The 18,794-nt window shown below is 42.8% G+C and overlaps 1 protein-coding gene across 2 annotated transcripts; it reads right to left on the bottom strand.

Moving 5' to 3' along the window:
- Positions 1-477: 477 nt before the first annotated feature.
- On the bottom strand, positions 478-18,549 carry ggt7 (gamma-glutamyltransferase 7). 2 transcript variants are annotated; one of them, XM_083768310.1, is made up of 16 exons: positions 18,439-18,549; positions 12,493-12,725; positions 11,690-11,841; positions 10,802-10,919; positions 10,637-10,704; positions 9,060-9,133; positions 7,450-7,643; positions 6,108-6,195; positions 5,222-5,349; positions 4,871-4,959; positions 3,827-3,979; positions 3,573-3,690; positions 3,318-3,455; positions 3,111-3,210; positions 1,686-2,499; positions 478-1,655 (listed from the first exon to the last, which is right to left on the bottom strand). In XM_083768310.1, exons 2-15 carry the CDS (start codon positions 12,709-12,711, stop codon positions 2,318-2,320), a joined length of 1,821 nt encoding a protein of 606 aa, XP_083624436.1. In that variant the 5' UTR covers positions 12,712-12,725; positions 18,439-18,549; the 3' UTR covers positions 478-1,655; positions 1,686-2,317. The 2 variants fall into 2 exon arrangements, with proteins under 2 accessions (XP_083624436.1, XP_083624435.1); XM_083768309.1 differs by lacking the exon at positions 18,439-18,549 and adding an exon at positions 17,467-17,671.
- Positions 18,550-18,794: the final 245 nt, after the last annotated feature.

Below are 18,794 nucleotides of genomic sequence, written 5' to 3' on the forward strand. Positions count from 1 at the left end.
ACTTCTGCAAACAAAAATAACCCATACTTTGTAGCTATTTGTTTTAATTCTCAAACAATTCTCAAATCTAAAATAAGCCACATGTTATGGGGTATTCAATCACAGCTTCAGATAAAACAAAACTGTAAATTGTACTATGATTTAAACTTTGACATAGGGGGCTGGGGGGGACACACCATGCAAAAGTAGCAGATCGACAAGCTCAAAATGTAGATCTGATACTTTTGATGCTTTGTGTGACACTAGTATGATCAATTGATTTACAAAAAGATAAACATGGAGATAAGCTTTCCGCCTGACAGAATATACGGCGATTTAAAACCTAATTGAAGCCACAGGTAGTCAGGTACTAAACAATTAGAATTCATTCAAAAACTTCCCCCATAAATTTAACACACAAATCTGTTCTCAAATTATCAGTTTCTACATCAATTGTGACCCGTTAAAGATCAAATAAACACAAACCCATCTCCAATCTTAACAGTGAAAACATTTTATTTCTGTAGTGTGTACAATGATCGTTATGGTTCAAATCAAATACAAATAATCTATAAATAATGCACATGAAATCATTGGGTGCAGTGCACAGCCTTAAGACAAATTCTACTTCTACTACTTCAAAAAAAAGGCATCACCAGTAGCATCATTATCAACAATCAGCACATTGGAGGTTATGGCCTTATAAGGGTATAGTCAGTGTTTAGTTAGTAAGCATTGGCCAATGAAAGCCTGTGGAATGATGCTTTACAAAAGCAAACAAAAAAAGACCCCATACGCATTTTAAAACAATCTTTCTGGGCTAATCATAAACCAACTACGATAAAAGAGCTGCCACAAACAAATGCATTGTGTGCTGTAACAGTACAAATGAACATTAATAGTCATATAAAAATACATAATATACATTGCACTCAAGCCATCATTGAACATTTAGCTCTTAAATGTTCAGTTCATTCTAAAAAAAAACAAAAAAAAAACATCCCGTTTCTAGATCAAGACCACACATTTTTTTTAAAAGTGAATAAAATCATACAATACAGGCAATTTTAAATAAAAATAAATACTACATTTAGCCTATCATAACATTCAATGCTTATTTAGCTGAAGCAAACCCCTCATTCATTTCAGGGAACTCAATGAGTTATTGACATATAGAATCTAACAATTTCAGGAAAATAATGTGTAAATATTAACAGGTTCTCAAGGAAGCATTTCCTCAGTTCCTTCCTTAGTTGCACCAAAACAACATCAGGAAATAGCCAGTCACCAGTGCCACCATACACAAACATGTACTGTACACAAACATGAGTAAAGTGGCTTAGATTTTGGCATGTGTCACACTGTGCTTGACATAAATACATCTGTAACTGCTATACCTATAGCGTGTTCATTTTTCCATGTGATTTTGTTCAAGGCTAAACGATATTTTATTGGTTAAAACCTGAAAAGCAGACCACTAGTTTGGGTGCCCTAAAGACCATGTGCATTTAAATGGCAGTGTCCTGGTTTGGGGTCACATTTTATATAAACACACCTCTTTGGTGCAAAACTGAAGTTTTGGATCAAAATAACTGAGCCTTCTCTTTGACCAAACTGGACCGTTGGTGAATTTAGAGCTTCTTCCAATGTCAATGAGAGGTAGACGTTTAGTTTAGCTTGAATTGAACTCTGAACGTTTAATTTACATGCTTAGCAAAGTTCAATCTTTTGTCACATGGAACTCGGTATGCTTTTGGTAAACAAGAGGCTCAGATTGAGTGATTGACGGCATCCAGGAGACTTCCGGAACCTTTACAATGTGGCGCCTTTACGTCACGTCTAAGACAAAACTTAAGATATAGATTGTCTTTCCTCCCCACTTTGTACTTTTTCAAATTGGCAGACTAGCCTTTCTAGCAGCAGTTCTCACTACCTCCCCACCGTCTGGGCAGACATAAATAATGCCCTTCTTTCATCTCTACTCTCCAAGGATAGGTAATACTTCATTGCCGTTTCCTAGTTCCCTACTACCACCACTCCCACTTCCCTTACACCTGACTTAAGGTCCTTGCAGATTGCTGTGTTTTTTCTGAATTATTCCGTTTTGTCGCCCTTAAAAATAAAAAATAAAAGCAGCAGTCTGCAAGGACCTTTAGACTGAATCACACACTGGAGTCTCACACCAAAAATAGCCAATTCTATCTCTTCAAGGTCACAGACGTTGTGAGCTTGTAAGATTGGCTATTTTCGGTGCAAAGACACGATGCCCAATTAAGTATATAAATCAGGTTTTACCGACCATCATCCTGGTAAGACTAGGGCACGCTTGAGTACATGGTCACACAGTTGAGGCGTTCAGGGACATGGTCAGGGCCGAGGCGTCGGCACTTCGGGGGTCATGCACTCCTATGATGAGGTCATTGGTTCTCCTGGTTCCCTCCACCAGCGAGAGGACGTCTATTCTTTCCACTTTGTGACCTCTGGCCTGCAGCATCTCCACGTCCTGTTCTAGAAATTCAGCTGGAGTGGAGGAGAGGGAAGAGAGGTGTGGAAGTGGATAACTTGAGTTGGTGGTAAAAAATATAAAAAAAGACTTCACAATGGATATACAATGCACGGGGATGCACGATTAATCAGTCACCATATCAGTATCAGCAATAGACCCAAATATTACACTCGTAGTATGGTGCCAAACACTCATATCGGTAGGTGTAGATGCCTGTGCCACCCGAGGCCACCCCCTAGCCCCCTTTTTTAAATCTAGGTCCTTGCCACTCACCTTACACACTTCCACTTGGTTTGAGCATAGATATATAAATAATAGAGATGGCACTGGATGGGAGGGGAATCCTGGTGCCGTCTCCATTATTTCTATATCTATACTCAAACCGAGTGGAAGTGTGTAGGGCGAGTGGCGAGGAGCTAGTTTCAAAAAGGGCCTAGCACTGCCTCTGGGTGTAAGGTAAAACCTACTGGAAACGTGTATTGCAAATTTCGGTATCGATCGATTTGACTATGCAATCAACCGGTAATCGGATATCAGCCAAAAGTTTCAATAGCGTGCATGCCTACTATACAATGAATGAACCAAACTCTACAGCGGAGTCTAGAGCTCTGTAGGAAATACTTACAGTCTACTAGGAGTGTGTTGGGCTGCAGCTGTGGGTGGAGTCGACCATACGCTAAACTGTCGCTCAGGTTCTTGCGAGAAGACAGGACGTTCATCAGCACCTGTGAGACATCGCAGAGCAGACAGATTAATCACTATGAAATTACATTTTGGAGAAACAGACAGACGAGAAAAGATTTGATTAATTTGCAGTCTATCAGTAAATAACCTGGGTGATGCCGCTCAGCGATCGATCTCCATTGGAGGAACCCAGGGCAGCGTATGTGCCACACACGCCCACGGCGGGCCTAACCGCTGTAGGCATCAGAAAAGACAAGGGCCTCTTCCCTCCCTGGAGGTTGTTATGCTACAGAGACCAAGAAACCAAGGAAATATGTGAATCTTGTGTGAAATCTCATCTGCATCACAAAAGCAAAGAAACAAACACAAACAACAAAATGCAAAATAAAAAGGCTTTCATTACTGGATTAGACGGAGAAGCATCTTGCGTTTTATTGGGCCATGAGAAGTCCAGAATCTGGCTATTCAACAACACCCCTGATGGAGTCACTATCCCACTGCCAAAGGGCTGATTTAAAGAGCTGGAAATATGAAGAAAGACAGTGTCAAAAAAACAAAAACACTGTCACAGTAATTTCCAAAAAAATCTTGGCTTCCTTTGGGATTTGTATATTATAAACTGAAAATGATAGACCAATAACGTTCCCTGTAGCATACCTCATGACGGACACTATGAAGTCATCTGGTCCCATGACCATGACCTGGCTGGCTGTGGAGCCGGCCTCGAGGGCGAAGGATTCAGTGTAGTGACTGGCAGGGAACGCCTGAGTGTCATCGATCATCTGACGGAGTAGGGAGGCTCTCGATTTACTGTGGGATTGAACAAAAGCAACTTCATTATGATGGATGGCCATTTAGACCCATTACACACCCGATACGTTGTTATACCATTCAAGCTGGGAACTCCTGTGTAATTTTTAGTTGATATAAATTCTTGTTGTCGGACAGAAACCTCAGTTTTAACTTTTTGGGTTTTTTCAAAAATCATCCTACAGCGTCACACAAAAGCATCACAATTTGCTGGTTTCCACAAGTTCGAAACACGCATTTTCAAGCTTGACGATCTGCTACTTTTACCATTTTTTATTTGAATCCCGTTGAAACTTTTCAGAAACGTAGGTAGCATTTAGAAGATGTTTTTAGAATCGGCCCCAGTTCAAAATGGGTTGAATGAGCACTGACCATTTTACATTATAGATTGGGGTCCACAAAATTGCATCAAATGGGAGTCTGTCTGTGGACTCTAGTACAATGGTTTAGAAACTGGGGAACCATCTCCAATTGTCCCTAAATTATTTTTGGGCGGTCCCCAGATGATTTGCTTAATGTGCAACATATTATTTCCCCACTCAACAGTAAACAAACCAACATACAGACTAGTATAAGTGTATACATGGTATTTGCACATTTCTAAAGTGACCATTTAATGACCTTTAAGACCTTTTTTTAAACAAAATTGTTCAAATTGTCAAATATTACAAGAAAGAGCCAAATATTGTGAAAATAGCCGCTCTACAAGCTCGCAGATCTGCGAAACCGAGACCAACTAAATGCCTAATTCCAAGTGCTTGTCAGGGTGGGGGGTCCGCCGTTCAAATATGATCATTTTTGGGAACGGTTTGGGAAGCCTTGGTCTAGTGCAGATTTAACTGCAGGTCCTGAAAAAGGTTGAGAACAGAATAAATAATAGAGCATAGTTACTTCAGCATCTGAGTGACTGTCTCTGACACAGAAGTTTCATACAGGGGGTCTCCTAGGCCACTAGCCAGGGCCAGAGCTATCTTCACAGACTGAGAGAGAGAGAGAGCACAACAAAAACATTACATTCATGTGTGGTCCTAGCCTGAAAAACCAGACAAATCTGCCACAGGAAAAACAAATCCAGTGATATTAGTCTGGCCAATCCAGGCTAGTGTGGTCCAAACGACAGCCAACGGTTGTTTTCAAGTGTATAAACCGTATGAACTCGTAAAGCTGAATGCGTCCCGCCAGGCATAATACTGCGGGGGTACCTTGACATGAAAATGTTTGAGAATCACTGCATTGCAGTACCTCTGCAATCCAGTGGTAGGTGCTGTTGCGTGGCATTTCCCTGGTGATGTTGTAGCCTTCAAGGATGTTGAGAGCAGTGATGAGGGCGACACCCGCATGAGGTGCTGGCGCTGCCATCACATGGTGACCTTTACAACCAAGAGCAGCAATAAGTAATGGCAAAGAAAATGCCACACTGGCACAGGTCACTTAACAGGTTTTTCACGCTCTGCCTTGACCATAGGCAGTGTCCAAACAATACCAAAAGCAAAATCTCATGTCCAAAACTGTTACTTTTCAGGATTCAACTTCAAAAGTAGCAGATCAATAAGCTCAAAAGGCGGCGATTTCAACCACATTTCGAGCTTGAAGATCTGCTACTTTTGATGCTTGTGTGATGCTGTAATATGATCAAGTTGGGCATTAATTTACAAAAAGAAAAAACACAAAAAGTAAAAATATGGACAGTGATACACCCAAATCACTGAATTCTCCTTTAATCTGAGCCTCTCGTTTACCAAAATGAGCTTCCTATACCAAGTTCTAGTTGAACTTTGCAAAGAAAAGCCTCTGGCTATAAAAAGCACTGGTTTACACCGACTGCAGTGGCTTATATCATGTCCACGTCACATGCAGAGTGAGATGCCTCTGCTCTGCTCAATGATTGTTATCACTCCAAACAAGTGAAATTGATGACTCTCCTCCAAAAGTTAAGTATTTTCTCCTCGGTGTGCTCTGCCAAAAAAAGACCAGGGCACACAGAGCACTTAAAAGCAATGCAGAAATACGTGGCAGAAAAATGCTGGCAGTTAAAAAACAAAAAAAAACACTTTCTGCACAGCCCCTAAAAGTCAAGTCAATGTATCCGTTGCGTGCCAAACGCAATAAAAGTTATCTTGTACGGTACCTTGATAGATGATCTCTGCTGGCTGCTGTAAGATAGTGCTGTAGTTTTTAAAGTCCTCTTCCGTCAGCACTCCTCCTCTGGCTTGTACCTGTTCAAAAATGCATGGGGTTAGATGTGTAGTTTTATCGCTTTCAAAGTCCGCTTCCATCAGCACTCCCCATCTGGCCTGTACCTTTCAAAAATGCATGGTATTTGGAGACAAACAGACGAGCCCCATCCTGACGCACAAAAAAGTTTATTTAAAAGTGTAAATAATATTTTAAATTGCTATAGGCTATAGTGTTTGTTCAGTAACATGGGTGCGCCCAATAAACACAAGATACATTTTGTGGTTGGAACAACAATTTCATCCAATCAGGAGAGAGAACTCATATACAGGATAAACAGGTGAAACTGGAAATGATGGGGAGGGAAGAAAAAAAAATGGGCAGACAAAAAAGGAACAGCTAGTATAAAATTCAATCCCGTAAATGGGTTCTCTCCCAATTGGATGAAATTGGTGACTCACTTGAAAATGTATTGTTGATCTTTATTTTTAAATTAAAAAAATATATACCCCATTTAAATAAATTCATCGGGTTAGTTAGTTAGTTTCATTTATTGTCCACGTGTGGAAATTTGTCTTTGGTCTAAACAGTAAAAAACTAACCCGATCTAGTGAGTGTAGTACTGAAACTGAACACCCGTGTAAGTTTTGAACAATAGCGGTTCCTGTGAGTTTCTGAAATGTCACACCTCCAAGTGGCACAATTACAGCATACTGCTGTGACAGACAAAAACAGGGAGCACAAAGCACTTTGCTTGAGGCAAAGTCAACTAGGCAGCTATCTCAGATGAAGTTGGCTGAAGTTGAATAGTCAGTTACAGACACTTGAGTCATCAATTTGACAGATCATTTAGCTAAACCATGTCAAAGACATTGCAGAAACGCCAAGCATCTTGATAGCAGTAAAGTTGCATAACATGTTAATCTTTTTCTTCTTACAATACAAGAGTACACAAGAGTGTCATGCAAACGAAGTGAAAATAGCCGATCCACAAACTATGCAATGTGTTGTGAGCTACAGGGTTTCCCGGTTAGAGCCGGTGTTTCACATCTGTAGGATATCATCTCTGTCGGGTGGAATCCAAAAACGGTAATAGCAGAAGAACCGTAAAAGTTGCAGATCTACAAGCTCAAACCACATCACAACGAGCTTCGAACTTGTAGATCTGCTATACCTTTGATGCTTTTGTGTGATCAAGTAGACATAAGAGGTTTATGCCTGAGAGCAATAGTAGTATACAGTATTCATGACTGCTGGCTTTATATAATCACAGATGACGACAGTGAGGTTCTTACAGCTGCAGCCATTTCTTGCGTCAGGTTCCCGCTGTAGAAGTCAGCGATCCCACTGGCTGCGACGGTATCCAAGATGGCCGCCAGGTCGAGGCGCCTGCTGAACAGGCCGGGGAGGGGAGCTTGGCCGTTGGGGAGGAACAGGTCCCGGAACGCGTGCGACACATTCTGGTCCTTAACTCTAGCTAGAGCCTCAGCTAAAAACAGAGAGGAAGAGACACATTCTGGTACTTAAAACTCTTTCAGCGCCATCTGGTGGTCACCAGTTTAGGCTTTGAGTGCCAATTCTCCCATTATAAAGAAAGAAAGAATTTGTAATTCTATTATGCATGTCATCACCTGTACACCAGATTAGAGGAATTTTCAAAATATGGATAAAAAAATAAAAATTAAGAATATAAAAAAATTTAATCCCAAGGGAAGACGCGGCGCGCTACGAGCTTGTAGGTCTGCTATTTTTTTTTAATCGAAGAACGACTGACATAGAAACATAGCTTTTTCAGAAAACTGTCAGGAAGTAGAAGACATTTATAGAATCTGATCTCAGGTCAAAATGGGTTAACTCTAGCTACAGCCTCAGCTAGAGACAGAGGAAGAGGGACAGCACACACAATGAGCTCACGCCTTGACTGTATAAATCATACATTATTTATATAACACTAGGGGCATCCGGGACAATGCTCCATGCGTCCCAGACTCCCTGGCTCCCAAACTGTGGAATGAACTTTCCATTGCAACTAGATGGACTCATGTGCCCTGTGTGCTTTTTAAAACCTTTTAGCTGTGTATAGGTGACCACTGATCGGAAATGCATTCATTGTTTTTATTCTTATTATCTTCGTCCTGTTCAATATTTCTGCTATTTATTTTATTTTATGTAGCACTTTGAAGTTTGCTTCAAATGTAAAGTGTTACAAATTAAATGAATTATTATTCCATTTATTATTGCAGTTGGAACAGAAGACTCGCATCGTAATCTGAAGACTCACCTCTTCAGACTCCACTTCAGCCCATAGCAGAGCATGTGAGCGGAGCGGAGCGCGGAGCGAGCGAGGACCGGAGCGGGGGGATTTTGACGTGAGCGCGGAGCGGGTTTTTAAATGTGTCAGATTGACTTCTGGAGCGAGAACTGTCCTCCGCTCCGAGCCGCTCCGAGCCGCTCGATGCACACGGCACGGCTAATTTACATCATGCTCCAAAAAAGACCGCATGTTGCTGCAACATGCGGTCTGAAACGAAGGCCTTCAGGTTTAATTAGCCAATTTCAGGAAAACAGCATTTTATTTTTTCCCCGTCATTTCTTTCTGCTGAGCGGAGCGGGCATCCGAGTGTAGCCTCGGAGCGAGCACGGAGCGGGGAGCGCTCCATGCGTAAATGAAGGTGAGCGCTGAGCGAGCGAGGAGCGGCGTGGGGGGGGGGGAGATGAACGTGAGCGTGGAGCGAGCGCAACAAAAGCCGTCGAGAGCGAAGAGCGGAATTATCGGCCGCTCCGCTCACATGCTCTGGCCCATAGCACCTGCCCTAGCCTTGATTATAAAACTCAGTTATGATATTTCCATGTCGATTAATATACATGTTCTACAATTTGTTCAGAATTCTCTTTGACTACTTACCCAGATCATGAGTCACATTAAATCCATTTCTGGCCACATCGGCCGCCATGGTAACCACATCTTTCCATGGCATCCTGTGTGGAACGCAAGTTCTGATTTGTCAAAGCCTTCAGAAAACTGACCTTCACAGCTCAATACTTTAAATCGCTCGTAAGCCAGTAGTTCTCAATCTTTTGAGAACTACTGGACCCCCAAATTGATATGCATTTGGCTGCAGACCCCGCCCCCCCCCCCCCCCTCCATCTGAAAATGTTTTGTACGAGAGACCTCCAGAAGAGAAGCTTTATGTTAAAAAGTGGTTCAACATTTTCAATATTAACCCATTTTGGGCGGGAAGTTGGGAACCCCTTTTGGTGTTAGCATTATTTTATGCTTTAGCTATTGAAAAATAGCAGATCTACAAGATCATAGCGAGCTTGTAGATCTGCTATTTCTTTTAAATCGTGGCGCAAATTTGGAAACATAGGTAGAAACATAGGTATTTCAGAAAACTGTCACGATCTAGAAGACATTTTTAAAATTTCGACGTCAGACCTAAATGGGTTAAAAAAAGAAATCAAATAAGTAGCACCCCCCCGACACGAATCACTGGATTAAGCTATTCCACAATTGTGACTCAGCACTCAACAGTCATTGTTGCTGTTGGGACAGAAACCTTGCATTTCCATCTTTCCTAAATGAATGCCCTTACTTTGTCATACAAGAGTGACGCGTAAACGTAGCTGAAATAGCCAATATAGAAATTGTTAGATCGCCCATTTACCATTATTTAAAACAATAAACAGGAGCTTGAGGTTATTTTTCCCCATTTTCTGAAAATGGACATACAAGGTTTCCACCCGACCGACAATGACGTCATTTCAGGCATCAGGCCAAGAGTGTTAACCCATTCTGAACGGGCACCCATTTTGGTGTCAGCATCATGTTATACTTTAGCTATTGAAAAATAGCAGATCTACAAGCTCATATCGCGCCACCGAGTGGCGCGATATGAGCTTGTAGGTCTGCTATTTTTGAAAAATCGAAGAGCGACTGACATTTTTAGAATCTGATCTCAGGTCAGAACGGGTTCATCAGACCAGTGTGTGTCCGGCGGAAACCTCGTATGAATCTGATCTCAGGTCAGAATGGGTTAAATAGCAGCTGTGAACCGTGGAGCCATGATAATTATGGAGCATGTGATTAATAATTGCATCGACGTTGAACAGGAAAGGGAACAAAGAGTGGTATTCTTAAGTGGGAACACATGCAGCTGATAATATAGTCTTTGGAAATAGATTCACAGTCCTTTTAACACTGAGAACGTCTTTCGTTTTAACTAACAACATGACATCATACCATCTTGTCCCAACGGGATTCTGTTGGATGAAGCTGTAGGGATGTTAAAAGTTAATCGATTAATCTCCGTTAAGAAAATAATCAATTAAACTTAACAGCTAATAATTAATTGAAAATTCTGCGGTTCTATGATTGGGTGATTTTCTGTGAATGTAATGCCGTCTTGCGTGTGGCCGAAGAACGCACATGTGGGCCAGTTAAAAAATGTTGAATTAATAACAGTTACAGGGGTACGATACCTGCCATAAAGCTGGTGTGCCTGCTGCATGCCACTTAGCATGCCCGGTACTCCAACCAGAAGCCCAGGCTGAAACACAACAGTAAATAAATAATAATAATAATATACCCACATCACAATTTAGCAGCTTTAAAAAGGGAGACATATTTCAGAAGCAAGGCCTTACCTTAAGATCAAGGTTTGCCTGGACCATGTCCTCGTCGATAGCAGAGGGCGCCGTCTCCCTGAAGTCAATGACCTTGGTTGCGTTCATACGGATGTCATGCACCAACATGACCCCTCCACTGTAAAACATGAAACCTATTGTAAAACAGGTACCAATGCAGGCTACGCATGTATTCCATTTCAGTAATAATTTTGATGGAAACCATGTCCAAAAATCGTTACTTTTCGGGGGGGAAGGAAATCCTGTGTTCCACTGGATGTACAATTTTGGCATTTAACGCTCTTAATCCAGAGCGATTTACAGTAAGCAAGAACATCATAAGGTAATCAAATATATAGAAAGTCATCAAGGATCATAAGCTACGAATCCAACATCAGTCTAACAGTAGAATATTTATATAGCCCCCCTGCAGGCGCATGAAAAGGCTAAAAACCCTCCCATGGGTCGAGTACTTTCACAACTCAATTATGCAAAGGCTAAAGTAGACAGCAACATTGTTTAATTATCTTTATATCAAGATTTCTTTTTTGGGGGGCAGCAGCGCCTTAAAGGTTGGAGAAGCACACTTGTTACCCGGGATGGTTCCCGGTTCGATTCTCTGGACTGGCAGGAAACATCTGGATGGGGAAGTGCCAACAGTGTAAGACTGTGTTGTACTGGTCAGCTCCCATGTTTGTGTTGTACTGGTCAGCTCCCATGTTTGTGTTGTACTGGTCAGCTCCCATGTTTGTGTTGTACTGGTCAGCTCCCATGTTTGTGTGTCTGTGTGTGTGCAAGGCGTTGCTCAAAATGAGCCCTTGTGCGCCGCTACTACCCTGTGTAAATACTGTATACTGTAGATTCATGATATGATGATGATATGACTGTTATGTGCTTCCTGTTACTCACCCTCCGATCCCAGAGGTGTGTGGGTGGATGATGCCCAGACAGAGGGCAGCGGTGATGGCAGCATCCACACTGGAGCCTTGCATCTCTAGAACGTCGAAGCCCAGAGACGTACACTTGGCTACGTCGGTCACCACTGCTCCCTGCTTGAAGATCTGCAAATGGGATGCAAAGGAAATTAATGGTGATGTGTCGTTACTTAATAATATGAACTCTATTGCTATTTATTGTAGAGCATAAACAGGACAGTAGCTAATATAGAGACCTGGAGGGCACAGTATAACGTTGCTGTCGGGGCAGAAACCTCTCCATATTCTAACGTGTGGTATTTTCATAAATGGAAACACACACACACATACACACACACAATGATCATACTACAGGCCCTAATAGTTTTGGACATGTGAGGTTTCCACCCGACAGACTATTCTTGATTTTATTTGTTTCCTATACATCAATCTAAATAAATCCCCAAACTAGAATTAAAAAATAAAAATCACACCCGTGTGAAGTAAGTGGTGCAACTCCGTGTGGGCGTCCCCAGGGGGTCCCCGAAACTTCCAGACGCACAGGAACACGCCCAGGGTGCCGGCCTGGGGGGGTCCCTCTACTGTACTGTCACACCCGAAATCATATATACAGTTAATGTGTGTGTGTGTGTGTGTGTGTGGCTGCGCAACAGTGACACTTGGTTGTGAAAACCAACCAAACTCTATTTTCGTGCTCGTACAAATCATCTGCATAATTGCCAATACTGATGTAATAAAATAATTAAAACATTTCAAATAATGAATGCGAGACCAGACCTGTGGGTCTCCAAAGTAGATCTGCACAATGAGAGCCACGGTGACGGCCATGGCGAAGGTGAAGCAGGCCGTGATGATGACCGTCATCCCGTCTCGCTGGCAGGCACAGTTCCCCGCCAACGGGTCTCTGGTGGTCTCCTGCAGGGGCGAGATGTCATGGCTGGCCAGGTCCGAGGCGGAGGACGGGAGGCGTTGCAGACGGCCAGGCGTAGAGTTCATGAACAGATCAGGGTCTGGAACAGACACACACACAGGCCAAAGGTCACCATGGAATGACCATGAAGCAGGGCCAGGTGTAGCGTTCATGAACAGATCAGGGTCTGGAACAGACACACACACAGGCCAAAGGTCACCATGGAATGACCATGAAGCAGGGCCAGGTGTAGCGTTCATGAACAGATCAGGGTCTGGAACAGACACACACACAGGCCAAAGGTCACCATGGAATGACCATGAAGCAGGGCCAGGTGTAGCGTTCATGAACAGATCAGGGTCTGGAACAGACACACACACAGGCCAAAGGTCACCATGGAATGACCATGAAGCAGGGCCAGGTGTAGCGTTCATGAACAGATCAGGGTCTGGAACAAACACACACACAGGCCAAAGGTCACCATGGAATGACCATGAAGCAGGGCCAGGTGTAGCGTTCATGAACAGATCAGGGTCTGGAACAGACACACAGGCCAAAGGTCACTGGAATGACCATGAAGCAGGGCAATAAACGGCGTCAAATACTAAATAGAGAAAGTTCACTCTTAGCGCAGGCCCTTTAACTACAGTGCTTAAATGGTCAACAATTCTAAGCTCTGGCTGCATTCCACAGACAAAATAGACCATCTTCAAATTCACAATGCATATTGAAATTGTTCCCGTGTTTGAAAACTGAAACTAGACAGTAGACCAAGGAAAACAGTCAAACCTCAAACCATTTTCAAAATCGGCCTTGTACCGGCTGAATTAGGTTTTGGCCTATAAATCTTGAACCGTAGGTCGTACAGTTAAAACTTAAAACGTAAATTTTGTCGACCTACAGATGTTGTCCCCAAGCTCACAATTTGCCACACATTATCTCTGGAAGTCATGCGATATACATCAGGCTATAACTGCCTTCCAAAATGTGCATGGGGGGGCCCATTATAGAAAACATAACAGAAATCATTAATACATCGTCCGATCGACCCCACACACGGAAGGGCCACATTGAAGTGTCAAAAGCTATTTCACGGAGGTCGCAACTTCGCAAGTACACAATATAAAAAGTATTCTATGGAATGGAACAGTTACTCACATTTAGCCTGGAAACCAGACAAATCTACCACAGGAAAAAACAATCCCCTTGGAGATTGGTCTGGCACTCCTCAGTTTGAATTATATTTCTCTCACCCCAGAGTTGTGAGTGACCAATCAGAGCCCACTATTCAAAGCAAGACCTTTTTTGGTGTGACGTTGGAATCTGTTAGTAACTGTTGAGTTGGAAATAAAACGTCCACAGGGGTAGACATTAAAGGAGATTTGCCACTGACCCGGTGTGGAATTCATCATCACTGGCCCCACCATTATAACCACTGGCCCGGGATTCATCAGCTCATTTGTTTTGTTTTTCCAGTCTCGCCTCTGAAGCAAGCGGCGTGCGTTCCACGGGAGCGACAGAGCTGTGAACTGCTTGCAGACCAGCCTAGTATAGCCTACACTGTTCCACGCAGGCTGACCGTCCGGTAATTACCGAGATACCAAAACAGTACTACGTCCGGTAATTACCGAGATACCAAAACAGTACTACAGGGGATTAATGTGAAATTAGACTTTATTATCATTTCATTTTCAAGGCATTTATTCCACTGGCCTAACCTCGCCTCACCAGGCTTTCCACCACCTTGGAGGAAAGCCTGGTCTCTGTATTTTATTGAGAGAAAAGGAAGGTTCCTTTATTTTCCCTCAATAAAAGCTACAGGCTACGAGAGCTTTTATTGAGGGAACAGGAAGGAACCTTCCTTTTCCCTCAATAAAGTTGCCGCCTGTTGTTCCTGCCTGTCGACTACAAAACAATACTACAACATGACGTAACGATATCATCCGCTCCCGACCGGATCATATACCGAAATGAAATGGTTCCCAGGCTAGGCCAAACCAGACCAGAGTATTGCGACATTTACTGGCCCGGACGATCTGAAAAGTACTTCCGGGCCATTTATAATGTCGACCCCTGGTCCACACCCAAGTTAATGGATATTAGTCTTGGCCATGCCAGGCTAACTGACATTTAAATCTCAATTATATATTCATAATATTTAACAGTACATGATATTGTTTGTTAAATCGCTCTATAGTAATTAGTATAGCGCTATAGAGTTTCACTGCATTTATTTATTGCTACAGACTTGACTGCATTTGAAAGCTCAGCTTTCAAGTGCAGAATTCTCTCCCTGCTACTAAATTCCGTTATACAACGTGTATGTCAATAATTGATATGGTCTCTGATACAATATGCAACGTTCAGCACCATGGATAGCATCAGGGTCAGCGTCGTCTAATCGATTTGACCGACTCCATCTATGCAATGCAACAATATCAGAAGAAAAGATTCTCCGTATAAAGGGGTCTCTCTCTCCAGACTGTTTTGATGAATTGAACAAGGTGGACCGGACCCTCTTGTAAACAAGTGTAATGCTTTATTGGGTCGTCCACTCACAGTTAACAGTCTTTGTATATATATATTCTTTTTATTACATTTTATCCCACGATTTTGTAACCCAGTTTTTTCTTTTTCACCCAGTGCCAATTATCTAATGTAATCCTGGGCGCTACACTTCCTCTGCCAACCTGGGGGGGCAGCGGACTGACCTCATGCCTCCTTCTATGCATGAGGAGTCCAAGCTGCTTCTTTTCACCTGACAGAGGGGAATTTCCCCGGCCGGACGTAGCGCGTGGAAGGGACACGTTATTCCGACCAGTTCCTTTCCCCTCCATCAGGCATCCCGGCTGGCCAGGGGGAGGTAGTTTTAGAGACCAGGATTACGGCATGTTTTTGTGAGGGTATCTACCCTAGGGGACACGGGGAGAACATGCAAACTCCACACAGAAAGGCCCTATCACAGTCTTTGTATTGAGTTGTGCTTGAACTGTACTGTGATTCTGCAAACTGTTAATAAATATTTCAATCAATCAATCAAAACTGATCGACTTCAAACTTGGCGATTGGGAAGTCTGTCGAGTCGGCGCTTGTCCAAAAACGATATAGTATCTCTATCTGCCTCCTATCTGTTCCTTTTATGACCATATGAAGAACTGACCTCCTCCAAGTACTATGATATGATATGATGTGATGACTGCACTGTTCTGACAAGACAACAGTTACAAATACAATGCTACTCTGACAACAGATACGAGTGACACAGTGGAGTGGTGTGCGTTGGCACGGGGGCAGGCATTGATTGTTTGATCGTTTAGGCTAGTTATAAAGAAAAGGGAAAAAAATGAACTAATGAACTAACGAAAATTTAATCAATGAATTCAATACGACCACACAGGCAATCAACCCAGCCTCAAATTGACAAATTCAGTCGGTGAGATTTGACAACAGTTCATCATCTTAGACTTCTGTGCACCCACTCGTCATTACTGCCATTCTTCTATTAGAATACTTCCATATTATGGATTTTTACTATATCTGTTCCATAACATGATAATGTATTGTGACGATAATATACATTTCTTTTTATAAAATAGCAGACATAGCCTACAAGCTCACAACATGTTATGACATTGTAGTTCAGCAATTTGCACTATTTTTGGAACATCAAATAAGGCCGGAAAGGCCAGGATGGTATCATGTCTAAAGGCCCATACCACAGACTATAGTCTCAAACATCTCAAAACATCATATATCTACTAGCCAAGATACATGACTGTAATTAAAGGACCACGTCACCACTTTTCAACCCATCTTCATATACTATAGGCCCTCAATAATCATGATAAAAATGGCACAATTTTTTTCTACTCAGTCTGTGTCTCATAGGAGGGCTGTGGGCAGTTCAGAAACCCGTCCACCAGTGACATCGATGGGGAATCCAAGCGAATAGAAACTGCAGGTTTTCCAGTCCTGAAAAGTTGCGATGCGAAGATGGGAGCCACCGTCCTCACGGCTCACGGTAATACAAATCTAAACATTTTTGTAAAAACAAAGCTGCCTAACGATGATGTCACTGGTGGATGGGTTTCTGAACTGCCCAAAGCACTCCTATATGAGACACAGACTGAGTATGGTACCCTTTATCATGATTATTATTAGGGCCGGGACTAATTGCGATTAATTTAGATTAATTAACTACAGAAAAATTAATCGCGATTAACTACAGATAAATTAATCGCACCTTTTTTTCACCGCAGAACGTTTCTCACTGGGCGCTTTTCTATAGTACTGAAAACTGGAAATAATAAAAAGTCACCCCATTTTGTGTTGCCTAGAACTGGAGGTCTGACAAAAAACAGTAACAATATGAAGTAAGTACAGCTTTGTGATGTCACTGAGATGTACTTTTTTCAGACCTCCAGTTCTAGGCAACACAGAATGGGGTGACTTTTATTATTATTTCCACAACAGGTATATTAATGACAGTAAAATGTTGAAAATGAGTGGTATCCTGTAGTCACTATTCATTGATTCACTGGGATACCAAAAAAACATTAAAAAAAAAGGTTTATCGCTGTTCTCGGGTTGAATATTGATATGCGATTAATCTAGATTAATTAATCGCAAAGCCTCTGATTAATTAATTAATTATTTTAATCGAGTCCCAGCTCTAATTATTATACTTATTAGTGAGGACCCATTATATGAAGATAGGTTGAAAAGTGGTCCTTTATTATATGACAGGTGACCGTCTTGGATCCATGCATGCCTACTGTATATGGCCACGTCAACAACAGCAGCAGCACTATATACATAATGTGTCATCGGATAACTCTGACCTGTATCCTGCTCGCTCAGAAAGTGGTCCTCGTTTGCGCGAGATCTGTTGGGCGTGTTGTTCTCCGTGCTGTCGTCCTGGCCGGGAGAGGCGGGCAGCCTGGGGAAGCTGGTGATGCTCATGTAGTCAACAGGAGAGTAGCCAGCTCCCAGGATGGCATCTGGGTGCTGGTGGGCATCCTTCTCCGCCATGGGCCCCCCTCCTCCGCCGCCTCCTCCGCCGCCTCCTCCGCCGCCACCGCCGCCCCCCGAATGCCCCTCAGCACCAGAGTCCGCGGTGGGACTGAACATGACCGCGTATCCCTCCGTCGTCATGCACGGAGCAGGGTTATTATTACGCAATGAAATGAATGAAAAGGACAGATCAGACCTGGCTGCAGGGCGTGACGTGGCGAAGGACAAGATTCGAGTTATGCGACGAATCCCATGTCGTTTCTTTTTTTAGAACCTGTTGTTAACGCTTCGTTTAATAAGATGTCATGGAGTTCGTTTCCCCGACAGTCGAGATGTCGCATTTCGCAGCCTCGATCCTCAAGGCTGGGATCGTGTGACACCTGCAGAGGAGAGGACACCGACGCGTCAGAGTCAGACAGTCTCCCAACGAAACGACACTATACTGGAATAAATCCCCTGTTATCAGCCAGCCAATACATAGATAGATATGACAACGCTCTATGCGGCAGCTTGGAAAATGTAAAATCTAATCTAGATATATGTATAAGTAACATTGACACAACATCGTTTCCATCTTAACTATATTTGAACCCGCAACAGTTTGAGCCGGACACGTTGACAACGACGACCACCAAGGAAGACCCAAGTCTGAGCCTATTTATTTACAGTCAGAGGTTGTTTCAGTCGCGTCGTGTTATGAATTTAGCGTCTTTCTCTAGTCTACACGAACCTGGCCTCGCCCGTAGTTAAACAGCTAAAACATGCACCGCCATCGCATTATATATAGTCTCCTTACTTACCGCCTCGGACGTGAGTCAGTGTGCGTAAATGTATATCCTGACCTGAGCTAGAATGTAACAGAGCAGGTGAGGCGACCCGTCACCCAGGTGAAGAATCTCTCTCTCTCTCTCTCTCTCTTTCTGTTTCATCAACACAACACCATCCATCCCACCGCGACGTCACCAAATGTCAACGTTTTAAAGGAACAGTTCACATATTTAACAGTCCCTATTCTAATTTCTGGGTATGTCATCATAGATAGATCAGTCAGTGATTGATTGATTGATTGATTGATTGATTGATTGATTGATTGCAGTGGATTGCATCCACTGCAGAATGGTTACAGTTCAAGGAAAGTACAGGTCAATACAAAAAC

Source organism: Protomyctophum parallelum (genome assembly GCF_964188405.1).
Source record: "Protomyctophum parallelum genome assembly, chromosome: 7".
In the NCBI taxonomy this organism is placed as follows: domain Eukaryota; kingdom Metazoa; phylum Chordata; class Actinopteri; order Myctophiformes; family Myctophidae; genus Protomyctophum; species Protomyctophum parallelum.

What these genes read in the sequence shown, in the direction of transcription:
- ggt7 (XM_083768309.1), bottom strand. Translation starts at nt 17,656, where the DNA reads ATGGCGGAGAAGGATGCCCACCAGCACCCAGATGCCATCCTGGGAGCT. An exon ending in GCACACCAGCTTTATGGCAG is followed by an intron (nt 9,134 to 10,636) that starts GTATCGTACCCC and finishes CGTTCCACACAG; the next exon opens with GATGCCATGGAAAGATGTGG. An exon ending in TAATGTGACTCATGATCTGG is followed by an intron (nt 7,644 to 9,059) that starts GTAAGTAGTCAA and finishes CTCTGTTTTTAG; the next exon opens with CTGAGGCTCTAGCTAGAGTT.